The sequence below is a fragment of the Pyxicephalus adspersus genome, chromosome 7, assembly GCF_032062135.1.
Source record: "Pyxicephalus adspersus chromosome 7, UCB_Pads_2.0, whole genome shotgun sequence".
Lineage (NCBI taxonomy): Eukaryota > Metazoa > Chordata > Amphibia > Anura > Pyxicephalidae > Pyxicephalus > Pyxicephalus adspersus.
In genome coordinates, this window is record NC_092864.1 from 22,358,994 (window position 1) to 22,380,035 (window position 21,042).

General features: G+C 39.0%; 2 protein-coding genes across 2 annotated transcripts in view; one reads left to right on the plus strand and one right to left on the minus strand.

Moving 5' to 3' along the window:
- The first annotated feature begins 17 nt into the window (after positions 1-17).
- Positions 18-9,457, plus strand: NUBP2 (NUBP iron-sulfur cluster assembly factor 2, cytosolic). Its single transcript, XM_072417818.1, has 7 exons — positions 18-144; positions 2,127-2,245; positions 3,333-3,531; positions 4,602-4,756; positions 5,671-5,781; positions 6,921-6,990; positions 8,367-9,457. Exons 1-7 carry the CDS (start codon positions 129-131, stop codon positions 8,510-8,512), a joined length of 816 nt encoding a protein of 271 aa, XP_072273919.1. The 5' UTR covers positions 18-128; the 3' UTR covers positions 8,513-9,457.
- Positions 9,454-21,042, minus strand: part of LOC140335285 (cytochrome P450 2K1-like) — an 18,146-nt gene continuing 6,557 nt past the window's right edge. The window contains exons 5-9 of the mRNA XM_072417814.1: positions 18,380-18,550; positions 17,600-17,741; positions 16,216-16,403; positions 13,217-13,358; positions 9,454-11,757 (exon numbers count right to left, since the gene is read on the minus strand). Of these exons, the coding sequence (XP_072273915.1) occupies positions 11,567-11,757; positions 13,217-13,358; positions 16,216-16,403; positions 17,600-17,741; positions 18,380-18,550 (834 nt within the window). The 3' untranslated portion in view covers positions 9,454-11,566. The remainder of the gene's footprint in view (positions 11,758-13,216; positions 13,359-16,215; positions 16,404-17,599; positions 17,742-18,379; positions 18,551-21,042) is intronic.

Below are 21,042 nucleotides of genomic sequence, written 5' to 3' on the forward strand. Positions count from 1 at the left end.
GATTGGCCGCAGCGATTCTCCGCCCCTAAATGTATTCTTCCGCCAGATTTCGCCAATGAGACCGCAGCGTTTCTTTATGCTTGCTGCTGGTTGGATGGCTTTCCTAATAGCGGAAGTGATTGTACAGCATGGAGAGTGAAGGTGGTGCGTATTCGCTGACAGTTATCATATAGTTATATTAAAGGGGCAGCTTTGCAACCGCAAGTCTCAGTGTGACTTCTCGGGCTTGGTGACAGAAAATGCTGTGACTTCTGGCTCTTAGAACGAATATGTCACAAAAGAAATGGGAATGCAGTATTTGCATGAACCATCAAACAAGTGTGTTAAGTCCCTGCAGAATATAGTGATTGGCCTAGAGCTGTCACATGGGCCCAGGATGCCTTTCCTATTGGTTAAAGTGAACCTGTTGCTGTGCCCTGCATAAACAATTCCAATAATTTCATACATGTTACACAGCAGCATCAAAACATTAGCCGATAGGATGAATGGCGTCTACTAAATACGGTGGCATAAAAAATAAATAGGCAGATATATATAGGAAATAGAAGTCGGCAGTCATAAACAATTTGCAACAGCGAATATAAGTAAAGGCAGAACTTGGGGCATTGCAGCTCATCTCCTTGGAACCCCTGATGTTTGGGGGGGTTGCTGAGCTTCCGTCATTAGTAAAATATTCCACCACTGACCCCCAGACTTCAAGTTTAGATTTACTCTCAATGCTGCCAGGCATATTGGGCATTCTCATCAGCCTTCAAGGTAGTGGATGCTGAGCTGTAGTTCCATCCTCTGACCTCTAGGGCAGTACAAGACTAAGTATGATGTAGAGGTTGGGGGATTGAGCCCAGTCATTTAGCAGGGGAGCATTAGGGATATAACACCTCTGGTAGTGTTAAATTCCCCAGGACAAGGTAGGGCTGATCGTTATCATGATCGCCGGTATTAATTAAACTGACCTGACAGTCACAAATTGGTCCTTGCTTCAGGAACCCCCAGCAAAGTCTAGAGCAGGGGTTTCAAACTCTGGCCCCGGGGGCCAAATCGGCCCCGACATCTTTTTTTGGTTTAATCCTAAATATGAAGTGCAGCTGGCCCGCGGCTGTATTTAAATAGTGCCACTACTACAATTTCCGGCATCACTTGTGTCTATAGACCAGCAGGCTCCCTGCCTATGTGTGGTCCCGCATTGGACTGTTTTATAGACGCAAGTAATGCCAGGAATTTTAGTAGCGGCGCTATCTCAATGAAGAGGGAGTTCCAACCTCACATTGGCCACGTCTGGCATTTCCAGCACTCCCCCTCAGCTGTACTTTTCCTGGCTACTTCAAGGCAAGAACTTTAATGGTTGGATTTTCATAAAAGAAAATTGTTATTATTGTTAGCCTGTGCAAAAAGGTTACCATTGAAATTTAACTCAGAAGGCTACAAAGGGAAAGAGGCATAAGATTTTTTCCTAAATAAAAAAATATTCTTATGCCTCTTTCACTATTAGAGGGCTTGTTCCAAATTGAATGTGAAGCAAAGCCCCTTTTTTCATATGAAGTATCCATACTTTATATCTAATGAGCAGGAAAAATTTCCTCAATTTTTTCAAATAAATTTCAAGGTTGGCCCCCGACTTGGTGTAAGTTTTTAATTTTAGCCCTCTGTGTATTTGAGTTTGACACCCTTGGTCTAGGGGAACCCTAGGGTCCCACAGAACCCTGGTTGAGAAACACTGATCTAAATTTATTTATTACCGTCATAAGTCTACCCTGGAAATGTGCATTGTATCATTGCATTGCTTTTTTTGTATGTTATCATCCAGAAAATGGTCCTTTCTATAGATATCCAGCTTCCTGATTCAGGTGGCAATGTGATCTCTATGGAAGTACCAGGCTTGTCAGATTAGTGGCCCCAGTTCCTATGTACACCTGAAATTAGGAGTGCTGCTCATCTTTTTTTTTTTTTTTTTTTTTCTTCTCACCCCCATTGTTTCATTGGGTGATCCTTTATGATAACCTTGCAGAAATCTGTAGATTCTCAGCTTCTAGAGTGCTGAAAAGTTATCAAACTTTGCTTTTATTTCCTAAACAGAACTGTGATAATGACCACTGGAGTTATATTGTTCTAATATTCTGTATTTTCAGATAGCAATAATCTTTCTGGTGTCCAGCACATCATCCTGGTGTTGTCCGGGAAAGGAGGGGTCGGCAAGAGTACCATCTCTACAGAGATTGCACTGGCTCTACGCCATGCTGGGAAAAAGGTAAAAGGGGGCCACTGCAGCAAAAGGAGAAAAAAAAAAAAGAAATAAATGAAATGTTGATGTACTGTAAACTCCCTGTTATCCGGAACTCGAGCAACTGTTTTCCCTATTCTTCCCTTGCTGTTATTGGAACTTTGCTGCGGTACTGTTTTGGGTGCCAAAATACATTTGGCCAGCAGGGGTTGACATAGCAGAAGCAAAAACATCTACAGGTAGTCCCTGTGTTACATAAAAGATAGGGACTGTAAGTTTGTTCTTAAGTTGAATTTGTATGTAAATCGGAACAGGTACATTATTTTAATGAATGTAATTAGGACAGATGTTTGTCTCAACATATTAATAGGCAGTGTGGTGTCAGTAACTGTATAAAATCCTCAGGGTGAGTTAATCACAAAGCAAGAAAAGAAAAACTAAGGGCCTACCCATTCATTACTTTCTGAAACAAGCTGTGCTTTGATATGTAAAAGGAAACAACTGCAGAGTTTGTCTTGGTCAATAAATTGTTACAAGATGTTGCAGAACAGCAAAAGATTTCTTCTGCAAGTCATGTGAACCGCCCCCTACCCCTCGTCAAGCCTCTTTTCCTGCACATGAACTAGCAGGAGAGCCCCGTTCGTATCTAGATGTCTTCTGTATGTCGGATGTCCCTAACTCGGGGACTACCTGTACATTTCGTACAATTTTTTGCAGGATCTGCCCCATAGCTTAATTGTAATATGCCTTTGTTGTGTCTTCATTATAATAATATGCACCTTATTTCATTGTAATAACCTTCCATAGCTTGGTATAATTATTATAATAATCTGCTCCTATATTTCAAATCAATAATGATCTGTGCCCATAATTATAGGAATATGCTCCAATATTTATTTAAATTTATCTGTTCCCATATTTCAGTATAGCGTGTCCCATGTCTCTTCATTATAATAATAAAGTATTATTTACCAATCCCAACAGTGGGTGACTAGTAAAACAGATCACACCTACAGGTTCCATCTGATTGGCTGGGGCAGTGCTTTAATAAACCAATAAACTTGATACTTGGTTACCTGTTTTTTGATCTAAATGCATTCTGCTTTTTTTATAGGTTGGTATTCTGGATGTAGATTTGTGTGGGCCCAGTATACCTCGCATGCTGAATGTCCACAATATGAATGTCCACCAGTGTGATAGCGGCTGGGTGCCAGTCTTTGTGGACCAGGAGAAGAGCATCTCCCTCATGTCTATAGGTTTTCTGCTGGAGCGACCTGATGATGCCGTGGTATGGAGAGGACCCAAGAAGAATGGTATGACTAGTATTGCATAGAGACTCTTGCATAGTTATCCCAGTTTCAAAATAAATCTAATCTCTTACAAACCCCAAACATTTTCTACAAGAGTAATATGGACCTAAATTCATAGGGCCGATTTTACTTTTTTCATCTTAGTTGAAGGATAGTCAGTCTGCTCGGACACCTTGAACTGGATTAAATTAATTACACAGTGGATGGGCATAGAAGTTGTCGTGCATTAGAAAGGTGTCTTTGGGGTGGCTTTAACAATAAATGGCAACGCAGGGCACCGATGTACATGTTTATGGTAGAACACTGTGTTAACACACTTTTGCAAATTGCATTAGGGCATATCTTTCAACCAGAGTTCCCTGGAACCCTTGGGTTCCTCTAGAAGTTGCTAGGGGTTCCTTGGCAATGAGCAATTTATGCCTTTCAGGTCACCTACAACTAACAGCAATTATGCTATCTGTAAGGATGACATTCTTCCTTTTGGCCAGCAATATAAGAGGAAGTCTTTCTGCTGACCGCGACACCAATGTAAAATGAGCTTTGGATATGATTATTATTCTTGGGAGTTCCCCAGGACCTGAATGATATTTCTAGGGTTCACCAATGTTAAAAAAGGCTGAGAAAAGACACATTAGGGATAACGAGCTGCAAAGCTGTTTTGGTCCTATTTCCACATGACTAACTATCTGAAGGCTCCTGTCATGGGACAAATACAACATACTGTCAGGTGCATTCAGCCTGCAATTGTTTTTGCATGCTGATTGATTTATATGGAGGCAGAAGCAGTTCTAAAGTGAACAAGTCAATTGACATAAGTCCTAACTATAATGCAATAACTGAAAAATAACAAGGTAATATCCAAGGAATTATTTTGGGGGAGGTATAAGCCTTGGCCCCTGGCTCCTACAAGAGCTGATTTACAAAAAATGGTTTTAGGCAAACCCTCCTTACAGATCACTATGGGCACTTGTCCCTGGGCCAAATAATTCTAAAATCCAGATTTTTTTTGATTGCACTCCCTAACCATGGTACATTTTTTAATATTTATCCTTTCTTTCCTTTTTTTCTTTTAGCTCTAATAAAGCAGTTTATCAGTGATGTGGCCTGGGGAGAACTCGACTTCCTTATTGTGGACACCCCACCAGGAACATCAGATGAGCACATATCCACTGTGGAAGCTCTGAGGCCCTTCCGTCCAATGGGAGCTGTGTTGGTCACCACTCCCCAGGTGCTTTATACCAACTTTTGCTGGGCATTTACCTTTACGACAAGGCACAATCATTCTCTGATTGGGCTGCAGTCACTATCTGTCATGGAAAGAGCAGTATTTAGATAAGTTACCAAGTTGTTAGAGCAGAACTAAACTACAGTCAGAAAAAAAATTAAGCACAAAGGTTCATTATTGCAGAAGGAGCAGGTGATGTCCCTTCTGCAATAAAATACCCTGACCTGCCTGCTCCATCTTTCTTGTAAGTATACTGAGCTGCGCATATATACAATGCAATATACTTTGGGTATCTGGCATACCCCCGGCTCCAAGCAGTGAAAGAACTCCTGTACACATGCGTCAAAGTTACATCATTACAATTTGGTAAATCAGGATGGCCAAAGAGAACTGAGTGAAGATGGCATGGATGCATTTTGTGGACTGAACGTATATGTATTTAGCATAATGTATTAACCTGTAAACATTTCCCTTGTGTAAATTTCCACAAGTTCTCATACAGTAAAGCTACATACGGTAAAATGTTATGTGGGAGGGGGTGGCGAGAGTTGCAGTTTCTGGGCCAGCACATACAGAAATTAGACACTTAAAGCAGAGGAAAAGGCTATGACAAAGCTTTAATTTTTATGTACCTTTGCCTGTATTTTATAAGATGGTAAAAGAGTCTCCTCATATTAGAATTAGATTTAGTGTAGTGAAAACAAGGACTTTTAACACATGGAGACCAATTCAATTTATTGGTGTAAAGTGCAGAGTCAACTATTGCAGCCGATTGGATTTCATTTCACTGAACACAGGTATAAAAATTGCTGATGTTTGTTTCTATGTACTTAATTAGGTTCACTTGTTGCAATTTGTCTAATTCCATAAACCTGATACAGGCAGTCCTCTGATTTCATGTAAATTTGGTCTTTCAGGCTGTGTCCATTGGAGATGTCAGAAGGGAGCTGACGTTCTGTAAGAAGTTGGGTCTTCCAGTCATTGGGATTGTAGAGAACATGAGTGGATTTGTGTGTCCACATTGCACAGTAAGTTGAAGAACAGTTTTATCAGTTGTTTAAAAGCATAGTGTGCATTTGTAATTAAATATTTGAGGTTTGTTTCTGATATTAAGTCACTTCTGGGTGTTTGTTCTTCAGTATAAAATTTTTGTTACCATCTGAATCTGACTTTAGGGTTGTAAATGCGGGTTGACAAGATTATTTTTAGGGTTGTAAATGTGGGTTGACAAGAATATTTTTTTTCTTTATATTTGCCATTTTTCATGATATCCCAAGTTAAATTTAAAAGGCTTATGTGTTTTAAAGCACATATATTCAGCAGAACTTGTCTAAACAAAAAGTTATTTCTATTGCTGTCCATACACAGGGACTGCTAAAGCAACATGATGAGTATAAACCCTAATGTCTAGTGTTAAATCCCACTCCTACCTCCAGTCTAGTCCAATGCCATCCACTGCATTCCCAGCGTATTCCTTCCTTGACAACACTAAAAATAACACTGCAATGCAAATCCTGCATTCCATGGGGTCAGACCCCTAATTTACTCTCAGGATGGGAATAGTGCTATGTATAAACAAACATTTTTTGTTTATGTCCAACTCTGTAGATAAACACATGCCCCACCTATCTTTTGTTTATTCCCCGAAAGTCTGCTGTATTATTTTTGCATCATGCTATGTCAGACTCGGGAATAGGCTTGGCAAGGGTTGGTGCTTAGTTCTGAGCTTAGATTCCAGGGAGACAACCCAGTGCTGATAATAGTTAGCAGTATACTTAGATCTATCTGCCTGTTACCAAGAAAGAGCCAGACTGACCTTTAAAACCAGTAGCACATGGACAATGCAATGTGTTGATATCAAAGATTACATGCAGCATAGATTTAGAGCTTGTATGATATCCTGTCTGTTCCTTTGGTCCTATGTTGCTATGAACATTTTAGAAATCACTGAATAACAAAAGTAAAAGCTCTGCAATCTTCAGCTTGGAGTTCTACATTTTCTGTTATCAAGATTTTAATTGTTATTTTTAACACAGTAGACAACTTTGATTTAAATGTCTATTTCTGGTTTGTTTTATTTTGTGTAATGTTTCAAAATGTATCATTATAGATCTTGAATTTTATTTTACCTGTATAATAAATTCAGACTTGTCTTTTCCACATCTAGGAATGCACAAACATCTTCTCGAAGGGTGGTGGTGAGGAGCTGGCCAAGTACGCTGGAGTTCCATTTTTAGGTAAGTAAAATCATGAGTGTTTACCTAAAATGTGTGTCGACAAAAGTGATCAGAGGTATTGGGTAATTTTCTTCATTCATACAGCATATCTAGAGTAGAGGAGTCTTTATTGTTAATAGCAACTCATCCATTGTCAACTGTTGTTTTTGATATAACCAACACAAATGTTTGTATCCAGGGGGTCTTTATTAAAGCAGGGGGTCTTTAATAAAGCAGATCTGTACTTTGACTGCACTAAAGGATACAAGTTTACTTGAATATTCATGGGCTGTGTATTCTTACCTTTCTCATACTTCCTAATGCACAAGCTGCAGCGCTACGTCAAATCTCGTGTTCAAACCTCTCAGGACACTATCTGCATGGAGATTGTATGATCTACCCATGTTTACGTGGGTTTCCTTTAGGTACCCAGGTTTCCTCCCACATTCTAAAAACATGTTGATAGGTTGATTTGCTTTCCCTCAAATTGGCCTTGGACAAGTGTTAAAGACACATGACTATGATTAGATTATGATCCCCTTTAAAGGAAACATCTAGTGACATTTTTCAGAACAATACACTCTTCTCCCCTGTCCTGAATCAGTGCTACAATGTGGCAATTGGCTCTTCTGGCATAAAGAAAAAGTGCATTTTAAAGTGTGTGTGTGTGTGTGTGTGTGTGTGTGTGTGTGTGTGTGTGTGTGTGTGAACATCCAAAACAGGAAGGGTTAGAACACTGGTCACTGTTTTTATTTGGTCTGTGTCCCCACTAGGGAGATTATTTTTACCCTTTCAATGTGTTCTTGTGACATTTGTCACCGGGATAGATAGAGCTGAAAATGTAATTTTCACAGTTGTCACTAGAATAAGTGGGGCAAATGGAGACACCTGCTCTAGCGACAACTCCTAGGAAAATTCCTCTCTGTGTGTAAAGATTCTGTTTCACATTCTATTGTATGTTTGGCACGGGAAGTAAAGAGAGATCTCTCCAATGACACACAGACAGGCAAATGGGGTCTTTAACCTTCCTTGTTCTGTTCAAAAACTAATAAAATCTATTTGCTATACAAACATGACTTTTACTATACCATGCCACTGCTCAAAATATAGCTTACATTGTTGGACCATTGAATACAAATAATGTAATACACCTTTACAGATCTGTCTGTAGATGAAGCATGTTAACCTCTATAGTAGGTGTAAGCTGTAAAACACAGAATAGAGGGTTCAGCCTAGCAGCACTTCTTAGTGTTACCTACATGGAGGTGGGTACTGTTCACATGGAAATGCAGGCTGTTTGTTAACCTGAGCTGTATGTGCATTACAACCTTTGTCTGTTCAGATGCCTTTCAATATCCAAAAGGTGTGACTTTTTATTTATTTTTTTCTGTCTTCAGGATGTGTTCCTCTTGACCCCAGTCTGACCCAAACTTTGGAGCTTGGCAAGGACTTCCTTCAAGAATTTCCAAAGAGTTCTACATATACATCCATTGTCAGCATTGCCCAGCAAATTTTAGACAAAGCTTCTGACTCTTCCTCTTGAGCTTGAGAATTGTCAAGATACAAATCTACATCTGCGGGAAGGTCCTGAAAGTCCTTACTACAAATAACTGATATATTCCAGTTCGGGGAGCTAGTCACACTTTTTGCTAGTGTGAATCACTGAACCTTTTGTTTGTTGGCTGTTTTGTTGGCTTTAGATTGGTTTTATATTCCTATACAAGACTTTCGAAATGCAAAACCTACTGAGGCAAATGAAGGTCAGAAGGTTATCTGCAGGTCCAGTGCACCTGTCAATAAATTCTCAATGATCTCTGATGCCATGGACACATGGCCAAGACCTGTCAACACAGACTTTTAAAGTGTCTTCCCTGCTGAAAAAAGGCCTCCGCTTAAGACTAAAAATACCTTTCACTTCCTACATTTTTTTTAATGAGCTACAGCTGAAACATTTTAAAAGAAGACTAAATGGGGGGGGGGCTGCAATTAGACAGGTGGTTGTTTTTTTTTTTTTGCAGAAGAGAAACGCAGCGTCCCTTCTGCAGTAAAACATACTTACCTTACAACCTTTTTTTAAATGTACACTGAGATTTGCATATGTAACTCAATGTACGATGCTGGGTTAGTGAACGATGCTGGTCATTGGTGACTGGTGAACAGCATATTCACTACTTTAGTATTATGTCTGAAATTGCTGGATGCTGAAAAATATCTCTGTAGCTTCATAAAAAAGCAAAAATAGGAGTTGTCATCCACAAGACAGCCAAGGACTTTTAATCTTTTGCAGAGGACTTTTATTAAAAAAAAAAATAGTTTCTGATCACGGAGGGCCAGCTACACCGTTTACTCGGTGGATTTGCAGTCAGGTTCACACCAAATATATGACCTTGAAAAAGATTGTTTAATCCAATTACATTGAATTAAGTAAAAATAAATTGGTTATTGATAAATATGTAAAATAATAAAAAAAAGTCTGAAAGTATATAAATGGATATTCATATTTTTATTATTTGTATAGGAGCCTTTTTCTTTATACATTAATGTTCAATCATATTTTTTAAGTTTTTTTAAAGTGGGAATACAAAGTATACACAATATTATGTTACAAGGTTTGTTAAAAGACAAAATGTAGAATAAAAGCTATGGATTTTTTCAAGCTGAATGACAAGTTGTTGTCTGTGGGAAGTGCACATGTTCACATAATTAAAAGTTTAAAAAAGGTGATTGCATTGCTTTCACATTATTTAGCATATTATATAAGAATCCTAGGATTCTTAGGATTTCCATGAACAAATAAGAAAAAGTCTAATAGCAGTCTGGTGAGAAATAATGGTACCAAAAGGATGATTTTAAAACAAGAAAGGTTTTATCATTAAGCCCCTAGAAAGACAAAAGTTAGATCTGGATGTGATGTTTAGGCTTGTGATCATCTGAATATTTTAATTTGGCTTGAATTGTTTTTAAGATAGAGGTGTTCTTGTTCATTTTGTGTAGCGCTGCCATCATTCATTTACTGTGGATTCATATGGGGGAGCCAGATACACCCTTTGGCTAGCACCAGCTACCAGAAATCTTGACTGGCATTAGAGGTATTGTGAGTTCCAATATACTAAATTAAGAATTAAGCCAAAATCTACAAAAAGTCTGTGTTGACTGGCTTTTATCCTGCCAAAACTTTACTCCCTATACAAATGTTCTTAGCTCCCAAAGCAGAACTTTCATTTTAAAAAAATGAAATCTTTACATCTGCAGAACCCCTACACCCACCACAACTGGCTTCCATTCGGTTCCCACACTGTCCTGACACTGCCATCTTCTTCTTTCTTCTGGCTTCTGCTTATGCTCACCTGATGTGAGATTGGTATAGAATGTCGCTAGGCCTTTTCCTGGCTGCTCCTTCTGCGCATGCCTGATTTAGGGCATGTGCAGAGGGGACATTTTCATACATTGAAGTAAACCAAATGGCTGATCTTGCGCATGCACAGTGAGATCGGGTTATCTTTTCCCCTGCAGTGCAAGATTGGGTGGTGAAGACAGATGAAGATGCCAACCTCCTGGAATAAAACAAATACCACGATGGCACAGGATCTGAGGAATAAAAGGTAAGTTCTGATCTGTTTGGGAAGTCGGACACCCAGCTACACTAGTTACACCTGCTGGCTGTCGTTACAGGACATGCCAATACAGGCACTGGGTTGTATGTAAAGAGGTATGCATGTGAAGGTTTCTGTGCTTTCTTCCATGCTCTGTTTATTAATAAATGCACATAGGTGTATGATTTTCTATTACGGTACTTGTATTATTGAAAATTGTCCGCCTGTGCATAAAAATGTCATAAAAATTTGGGTCCCACTACCCACGAGTGGGGTTTCGATTTTTGTGAGTATTAGCACCTGTTTTCTGAAAGCTTTACTGCGCATGCGTGGGCTTCCAAGTTCACCCCTGTGCACTAGAACTATCAGAAAATTGGGTCCCACTGTGCGAAATCTAAAAACGTACATTTGCTGGTATATCCCAAGAGATGATAGAACTATTACTTGGAACTATAATGCCTGGGTGATCTATTTTATAATTAAAGTGAGTTCAGATTCTATAAAATTTTTGCAATATTTATTTAGAGAGAGCAGGCTATAATGTACGAGGATGGAAGGGGGTTGTGCTAAAGATTTGACACTTACATTTCCCTATCAAATCATAGTGCAGGTAAAGAAAATAGGAAAACCTGTACAGGTTATCATTTGCAAGATTTGATTGCTCTGTGCAATGCTTTAAATTGATGGCAGGGTCCCCATTATTAATGTTGTTATGATTATCACATTTTACAAGTTTGCACTTCCGTCAGAGCTGTAAGTGGCTCAGTGCAATCACTCTCTTTCTAAACAACAGTTGAAAATATACTATAAGAATTAAAAAGGTCCAATATATGCAGCTATTTCCAGGCACATATGTAAAAAAGCAAGGACATTAACACATTTTGACCTTTACTTCAAGAGGATTTAGATGTTTATCCAAAATAAAAAACAGAAATGACTACGCATTCCTTTAAGGATTTCAATAATTTGAGGGATTTAGAATCTCTTCTTTTCATGTCCTATCATCACTGATTGTTAAGCTTCGCACATACTAAGTGCGGCAGTGGACATAAAATGAAACCAACGTCAGGCTTGAGATCTATATCTTTTTTAGAGACTCCTGGAGGTAGGCAGAAGGTGAAGGTTTGTAGTAGGCCAGTAAAAAATAGAAAAAGCTCCATTTTGGCTAAACTCTCTCCTACGCATGCTCTTCTTCCTGGAGGAGGAAAGTAAACTCATATTGTGACATATTGTAGGCTTAACAAATGTTTTGGAGTTTGAAAATAAAATAATTACTTATTAGTAAATATAAATTAGTATATATTGGGGTTTGTTTTCTTTTTTCGAGTCTATAGGGAACCCCTTTGTGTAATTATTATGATCACAACTCATAATACATTAGTGTGGTGGTCAGTGGGTCAACAACCCCTGGAGAAACAAAAGTAAATCAGAGATAGGACGCAACATCTACCGGTAACTATTCATGGAGAATGTCATCACTCTAAAGCAAAGTTCATCATCCTAGGGTTCCTCCTTGAGCAATGAGCAGTTTGTGCCTCTGAGGTCAGTATATTATACAATTTTGGCTATCTGTAAGAAAGGCATTCTTTCCACTAATCAGAAATGTAAGAGGTATTCTTTCTGACCACCACACTAACGTACTCTGAGCTGTGGATATAATATTATAGCAGGGGCTCTGCTTGAAAGTTAATTTTAAACACTGATCTAAAGACCTGTGTGAGATGACTCTTGTTTGCTTTAAGTAGAATGACTTTATGGGAATGAAAACACCACTTGAAGCAGGTCAAAAGTTCATCCGAAGGATAGATTCGCCTGGCAATAAATTCTCAATGGTCCCAGAACTTTCTAGCAGAAAGATTGTCACCATAGACCATAATGGGGGCATCATAGATGGCCATCATATGTGTAGGACTCTTGGACTACCCAAAGTTACATGTTAATTAAAGAAAAACAAAATAGGAAAGCCGCTATATATATGCAATGTCAAAGGAATATGTATTAAAATATCAAAAATAAATTACAGATAAAAGCTGTAATTTCAATACACTGAAGCTATATAAATAACTCATCTATAATACAACTGTAATAAACAGTGTCTCATATTCCGACACCTTTCACCTAACGGCTTCCTCAGAGGTAACCTGAGACCACGTGCATGCTAGATCAAATGCAATTAAATACAATGCAATTAATTTGTGATCAAAGAAATCAAAGTTTAGTGAAATAATATACATTGAAATTAGAGAAGATTGTATATGTTGCTCATAAAAGCCTGTACGTATGTCATATATGTGTGTATATGGTATGTAGTGGTTCGAGTTCCTGTTTTACAGGCAACCAGAAATATCCAAAAAGAGATTGAACCCGAGAATAGTATTAGCCCCTGGGAAAAGAAGATCAGGGGGTGTCCTATTTTGACTCCAGCATCTTCTTTTTTAAATATGGTTCCACCCCAAGCCTGTGTTTACTTTCTACAAGCTTGAAGGATGTGAATACCGTATTTTCATTTTACAAATTATATAGTTTAGGGTTATAGTTTAGTTTAGATTTAGGCTATAGTTTAGTAGAGTATAGCTTAGGGTAGAGGTTTCACAGTGTAAAACCTAAAAAATATAACACAACATAAATTTTGTTTTTTAATCCTTCTGGCCTACCTGCAGAGAAGGGCATGAAGGCATCTCGCTTTACAAATTTCCCAGCTGCATCCAAAAAGTGATTGGGGTTAAACTCATGAGGGGTTTCCCATTGAGTTTTGTCATACAAAACAGATGTAAGGAAAGGAATGACCTCTGTACCCTATAGGGATAAACAAATATTAAGAACTGTAGGCAAATATTAAAAAAAATATATTTAATATTCCAATAAATGTGTTGGGTCTATGCAGAATCTATTGGACAGAGCAGGGCAAGCACATCCATGAGACCCCAGGGTTGTGAGACTGTCATGTGGAATCCACAATGGTTGCTGGTTGGGTCTGCACACCACAGTTTAGAGTGCAAGAAGAAGCTGCACAAGTTCAGAAGTCCTGATAAGGTACATGCATTAAAAATGCCAGTTGCCTGGTTGTTAAAGGGGACCTCAAAATTTACTTGAAATAATGTATGCTGCCATTTCTGACCTTGTTCTTATATACAGCTTACCTGTTTGTGTTCTCATCCTTTGCTATTAAAACCTTTCAGACCACTGATGCAAATTGGGAATGCAGCTCAGGTGTTCAGCTATTTGTCACTCAGTTATCTGCATGGTTGTTTCAGGTGTATGGCTGAAACTATTACAACCAAAACATAACTAGCATCCCATACAGGCAATTAGTGTTATTTAAAAAGAGTTTAGCAATGCCAACTTCCATAAGCTCTCAGTCTTAGGGTTGCTTTAATATTAGGGGGCCTGAGTCACTTTGTCCTTAAGATGGCCCTGCTGTCATGTAAATAAAGATTCAATCCTAACTTGCTGGTTCAGAAGTATACAGATCAAGGTTTGTCATTTCTTTTCATTTTATACATGCATACCTTTGGTAAGTCAATGCACTAGGTATAAATAGAGAAGATAAAAGGTTAGTTTAGATATTACTGCTATCCAGGGCTATGTTAGATGATTTCCCATCACTTCCTGCACCATGGATAATGTTTTACCAGAAGAAAGCTCAGCAATAAAAAGTTAATGGCAGTTCAAAGAGTTGCTAACTTAACTAAAAAAAAAAAGTTATCCAATCCTCCAAATTTTGATAATTTACCTGGTTACTGTCATGAACCAATCTCCAAAAGAGAACTTTTCTCCTGGGTAATATTATTGGTCAGATCTGGGTAAGAGGTACTGATGGGACAAATAATGATAATTCCCAATCTAAAAAAGCTTGGGGTATAGATACACATTAAAGACAAAATTATAATGACATTTTTAACAATATATATAAGGATGGATAATATTTATTTTTAATTAGAAGGGGAGGACCCTACCCCTTGCATCTTGAATTGAAAACCTCGAGCCTCCTAGGATACTTGTATCAGATATCCTTGGAGGCTTTGGGCTGTGACGGGCTTTCCCTGGATTTTCAGGAGGAAATGTAACCTGACCTCGGGTGATATGTCCAGTCGGCCCCGTGCTGTTCCATCCTTCTCTTCCAGCGCGGGACCGACTTGACAAAAGACATGGAAGGATCAATGGCTTTCCATCTATAAAAGTAAGTGTTATTACTATTTTTTTAAATGATAATTCCACTTTAAATAACCTTAAATAGCTGTACAGTCACAATGTCGGAGCCTAAAACTAGTTCTTTAGACTAAAGCTATGCATTATTATTATTTTTTAACAGGATTTATATAGCGCCAACATATTACGCAGCGCTGTACATTAAATAGGGATAGCAAATGACAGACTAATACAGACAGTGATACAGGAGGAGAGGACCCTGCCCCGAAGAGCTTACAATCTAGTAGGTGGCGAAATTTCACACACAATAGGATGGGAGATATGTAGTGGTGGAGAGTAGTGGTGGTTTCAAATGACAGAAGAAGACGGGTAGGCAAGTTTGAACAAATGGGTTTTGAGCGCTCTTTTAAATGAGCAGAAAGTAGGAGCAAGCCGAATAGGATGAGGAAGACCATTCCAAAGAGCTGGACCAGCTCGAGAGAAGTCTTGTATCCGTGCGTGTGATGAGGTTATGAGTGAGGAAGTCATTAGTAGGTCATTGGAGGAGCGGAGAGAGCGGCAGGGGGAGTATTTTTTATCCATGTCAGAAATGTAAGTGGGACAATAACTGTGTAGGGATTTGAAGGCAAAGCACAGGAGCTTAAATTTGATTCTAAGGTGAAATGGAAGCCAATGGAGAGAACTACAAAGAGATGCAGCGGAAGAGGAGCGGAGAGAAGGATGGATGAGTCTAGCTGCAGCATTCATGATAGATTGTAGAGGAGAGAGTCGGGTTAGTGGAATACCAGAGAAGAGGGGGTTACAGTAGTCCAGACGAGAGATGATAAGAGCGTGTACAAGGAGTTTGGTGGTCTCAGGGGACAGGTAGGGGCGGATTTTGGAGATGTTGCGTAGGTGAAAGTGACAGGACCTGGAAATGTTCTGAATATGGGGGGTAAATGAGAGGGCCGAGTCAAAGGTGACACCAAGACAACGTGCCTGAGGGGAGGGCCGAATAACAGTGTTGTTAACAGTTAGANATATGTCAGGGGGGGATTTGGAATTTGAGGGGGGGATGATGATGAGTTCTGTTTTATCCAGGTTGAGTTTCAGGAATCGGTCAGACATCCATGATGACATGGCTGACAGGCAGCATGAGACCTTATCCAGGACTGAGGGAGACAGGTCACGGGTGGACAGATAGATTTGAGTGTCATCAGCATACAGATGGTACTGTAAGCCAAAAGAGGATATGAGACTACCCAGAGAGGAGGTGTACAGAGAAAAGAGGACCGGTCCAAGGACTGACCCTTGGGGAACACCAACAGGGAGGAGAGTGGGGGAGGAGGAATTACCATTGAAAGAAACTTGAAAGGAGCGGTCAGACAGATAAGAAGCAAACCAAGAGAGAGCAGTGTCACTGATACCAATGGAGTGCATGATTTGTATTAGAAGGGGGTGATCAACAGTGTCAAAAGCAGAGGAAAGATCAAGGAGAAGGCTACTGATGTTTTTCAGAACTCACCTTTGGAATGCAGTATCCCCGGAAATACACATCACTTGGAGTTGTGTGAAACACATTCATGGGAACAATATTAGCAAACCTCTGAATTTCATGTATCACCGCGTCAGTATACGGCATTTTTCTCCGATCATCGACTGTAGGCAGCTGACCTTGTTTAATATGTGTCTGGATTTCCTGTTGTACCTTTTCTAGAGAATATAAAATTAAATCATTACATCAGCATCTCATTAATATGTAAACATACTTATATTTTTTCACCCTTTGATGATCCTTCTGCAGGCTGAGTAGTACTGACTTCCAACACATAGTAAAAGGAGAAATCTCCAAAATGGAAACACAAAAAGAAAAAAGAAGACTACCTATCCAAAAACAAAAAGTTATGTCTAAAATGTTTTTAACTCAATTAATTATTATTTTACAATCATTAGTAAAGCAGACCTATGCTAAAAAAAAGCTTACTTGCCATTTTTGGTAAATAGGCATATACGCTCCAGACGAAAAAAATAAATAAATAAAAACACATCTTCCCTTATAAAAACTGAAAACAAGTGATTTGGCTTCTCAATGCCAGGGAGGTGGAATGACTCAGAACAATGGATGCCTGGATATCTACTTTAGGTACCGGTAGTTACATTGCAGAGATTCCCACCACTAACGATTATTAGCCAGTGGGACCTTTCTGTGTCCATTAACAATGAAGTTGGTAATGAACACAATGGGGCACATTCCTTTCTACTATGTCTTGCGTATTTAAATTGATAATGCAACTTGAGATGGCAGAGTTTTGGTTTAAACAGGGTGGGTACAGACTGGGGATGAGTAGGGTAAATGTAACTAAACTGAAATGAAAACCCTGAATCCATATTCATTTCTGATTTAAAGCCTTACTCCAGCTAAACCATTTTTGCTTGTAGTGATACTACTTTTAGGTTATTGTTGCTGTTATTTTATTATTGTTATTGGGATCATCTCAGTTTTTTTTTCAGGGGAGAATTTAGTTTTTTTGCCTGTCAAGACCACTAACTTTTTACCAGGTTGCCCCCACCCCTTGGCTTTCCTGTGGACCCCCACAACTTTAAAAAATTAGGACTGGAGTAAATGTTACCAGGGTCCTGTGAAATGACAGCTGCATTCTGGACAGTAAAACTAATAACAATAAACATTAAATTGTTAAACCTCACAGACAATCACTGACAATGAGCAGTCTATGGGAAGGCTAGCGTACTGTATAACTTGACAACCTACATTTACTATGCCAGCCTACAGTGGTGTCATCACTAAACTACTGTGCGTCATAAATCAACCATCCCCATTTGGTGACAGGGGGGTGGCAGGGAGGCTGAGCTTTGCCTTATATTTGGGCCAGACAGCAGGTTTGTAGTACCTTGTATTTCTGGATACTTCATCATCAATAGGATTCCCCAGCGTAATGTTGTAGATGTTGTTTCGGTTCCAGCTCCAAAGAGATCCAGAACTGAGAACACCAAATTTTCATCATCAAAGTATGTTTCAGCTTTGGTTGACTCCTAAAAACAGAAACATGAAATTCTTCCAAAAGTGCTTTTTTAATGTATCAAACATCACCCAGAACATATGCTCAGTTATGTAATATATGAAAAATATTGGTTGTCCAGTCATTCCCTGATATTCTAAATGGGGAAATATTACAATCCTTGTACATTTACAGGACAAATTATAAAGAAAAGTGTGCCAAGCTTTAAATAATAAACAATAAGTCACTGATGTTGTATTATGGGGGTAAGGCAATATTTCATCATACATGACAATTTTGAAAGACAAAGTAAACATTTGTTTATTGTACGAAAGTAAGAGTGAGAGGGGCTGCCCTGTCTGGGAAGTCTTGACATAGAAGCTGCCGGTTAAATATATATAAAGCCATGTGAAAAATAGACAGCACTGTTAGAGTAACACTGACCTGTCTGAGACATTTTGCCATGTATGAAACTTTACAGGAGACATTGTCATACAATACCTGGAGGATTCTGAGACAACCATTGTGAATCATCCCTGTGACTTCTCACTTACCATAACATGTGACAATAAGTTTTAAAAATGTGAAGCAAACCTCTAATGGACACCAAGTTCATTTATTCAGTGTTTGTTGTTTTTTAAATCCAGTACATGTTCTATAAAAAATAATTACCTGTTGTTTCAAAATGTATGCATCAATAAATCCAGTTAAAGCGTTTGTGTCTAACTCTTGTTTCTGATGTTTGATTCGCTTTAAGACAAACTCTTTGAGGTCATCAAAATTCTGCATGAGTTTATTGTGTGCTCCAAGAAGGGTTGCAATGCGAGGAAAAAAGTTAAACAACTGTAGAGGCAAAGTAATAATCCTTAGAATTTTGTGCATATAATATTATTATACATATATATACATATACATATACATATGTATATAGCACAGACGTATTACGCAACTTTAAGTCCATAGTCATGTCACTAGCTGTCTCTCAAAAGGGGAAAGCAAATTAACCTAACTGCATGTTTTTGAAATGTAGGAGGAAACCCATGAAAACATGGGTAGAACCTGCAAATTCCATGTAGATAGTTGGCTGAGATTCGAGTCTGGAACCCAGTTCTGCATAGGCCAGAGGGCTAACCTCTAAGCCACCTTATTCCCAATATAATAATTTTGAAACACACCCATCAAATAGGAGGTATCATTGATTAGTTCCCCTGACTTATGCTGCATACAGATGGTAATTTTGGTAGTTGGAAACAATTCATTCTACACAACATTGTTCAGTTATGGAGTACTACGGCAATGACAGGGGGAGAATGAAGGAGGCATCTCTCTGTGTTCAGCAGTCATTCTCATTCAGTCATTTATGTTCTCCTATGGCAGATTGCTGAAATGACAACAGGGGACCACTGTACACATACTAGATTTTCCTAATCATTTGTCTTTGAATCATTTGTATTTGTCCTAATCATTTGGCAAGAATCATCTAGTGTGAGCACATAACTCAAACACCCTTCCCAATCAGGATGGAACATGTTGTATCTTGCACAACATTTATAAAACTTTTACAATGTCAGGAAAGAAAATGTAAAACTGGTTGCAGTGAAGTAATTCTGTACTTATGTCTACTATATATTTGATTAGGGGGCAATATACATGTGGATGATGTAGAGGGCAACTGGACATTTTTCTACTATTTAGTGGATGGGGGCAAAATAAATGTGGTTGCTATAGGGTATATGTGTGTGTGGGGCCACATTTAAAGGCTAATATATGGATGGCTGAAACATGGTACATATGGCTGCTATAGCCTAGGGTTTGGCATCAACAAAGGCATTATCTCTTAGGTCAAAAATAACTAGTGATTCTGTACTGGAGACTTGGATACTTAAAATACTAAATGTTACTAAATGCTTCCACATGGGTTTTCCTTCAACAGGAGGATGTCCACTTCTCACTGTTTTGCCACTGAACATTATGCCACCACCTCTCACTCATATGTCCAAAGCATCATATTGAATAGGCTTGTAGGTATGCATGATGTCTGTACATCATGCGATCCTCTGTGGCCCCTAGGTCACTATAGGTCACTTGTTTCCTTTGTGCTTTACCAGTCACAGTTTTACTGTAACAGGTCAAAAAGAAAGACACTAAAACACCTAAGTATCTCTTCTACGGTGTGCCACAAGGCTTGTGAAGATTCTTTAGTAAGCTGGAAGAAGATTTTATATATTGGTGAGACAGATAGTCAATGGGTCTCGAGCATACTCTACCTTCTGAGGCCTCCTATCACAGTGTATGTAGTTCCTATGGTCACATTGTTACCCACAGGTCTCAGCAGGGAATACGTCAGCAAGGGGGGTCTGCACTTTTTTGGTCTTTGCAATCTTACTGGCACCTGTAGTGCAGTATAAAAAGTATGTATCTACATTATTTCTGGCAGGTATGTCTCAGCACTGGGAGGTAAAGGCATCCTGATGATTGATATAGCACTCACTCATAGCAATCTCTGCCCATTCTATTAGTCTCATTTTAGAGTTGAGTCAGGCTAAGATCAAATTCTCACTGCCTGTGATAATGGTCAGTTTCTGTCCTGCTGTGGTTGTGTTACTTGTCCAATACCAGTTGCTGGCCTTTGCTTTGCCTGACCCTCCCATTATTTGCTGCCTGTACTGACATCAGCCAGTACTCCCTGACCTTATGCTTTCTCTGCCCTTTGATATCTCTTTTGGCTTATCACTTTTCTATGAATAACCTCAGCTCTGGCCTGCTTTCACTGTATCATTTGGACTTATGGTATAGCCTTCATTGTCCATAGACTAGTCTGACCTTGTGGGCTCTCCAGTCATATGATAATCCTTGTTTCCCTAGAACGATTCCTTACCTACAAAACTGTGTGCCAGGATATGTGGACATATGTCTAATGGCGAAGAATTGGACATAGATTGGGTAATCATGGCTGGTGAAGCTTTGGCATTTGACTCAAAGTTTAACGGCACCATGAATGGTCAAGCCAAACACTCTAAGTGAAGTACAGAGATGGCAACTTTGTGCTCCTGGGGTGGACATCTTACTCCATTTGAAAAAACAAATTTGTCCATTCTGTGTGATGTAGAAAGGTTTAAGAAACATACTGACCTAAACTCAATGTTTTTTTTTTTACATTAAAGGGCGGACAACCATTTTATTTAAAGTACAAATCTTCTTTTTTTTTAATTGCACCTCCCCTTTTTGTTTTTATTGCAGCAGCGATCAGGACTGAATGGAAGCACAGAACATCCCGGGAGGCTGTTGCCTCAAGCAGGCGTAGAAGGGGCATCTTCCTTCACTAAGGGGCATCT

Excerpts from the sequence above, each read along its gene's own strand:
- NUBP2 (XM_072417818.1), top strand. Across the intron at positions 3,532-4,601 it reads GAGAGGACCCAAGAAGAATG|CTCTAATAAAGCAGTTTATC; the intron begins GTATGACTAGTA and ends TTTTTCTTTTAG. Across the intron at positions 4,757-5,670 it reads TGTTGGTCACCACTCCCCAG|GCTGTGTCCATTGGAGATGT; the intron begins GTGCTTTATACC and ends TTGGTCTTTCAG.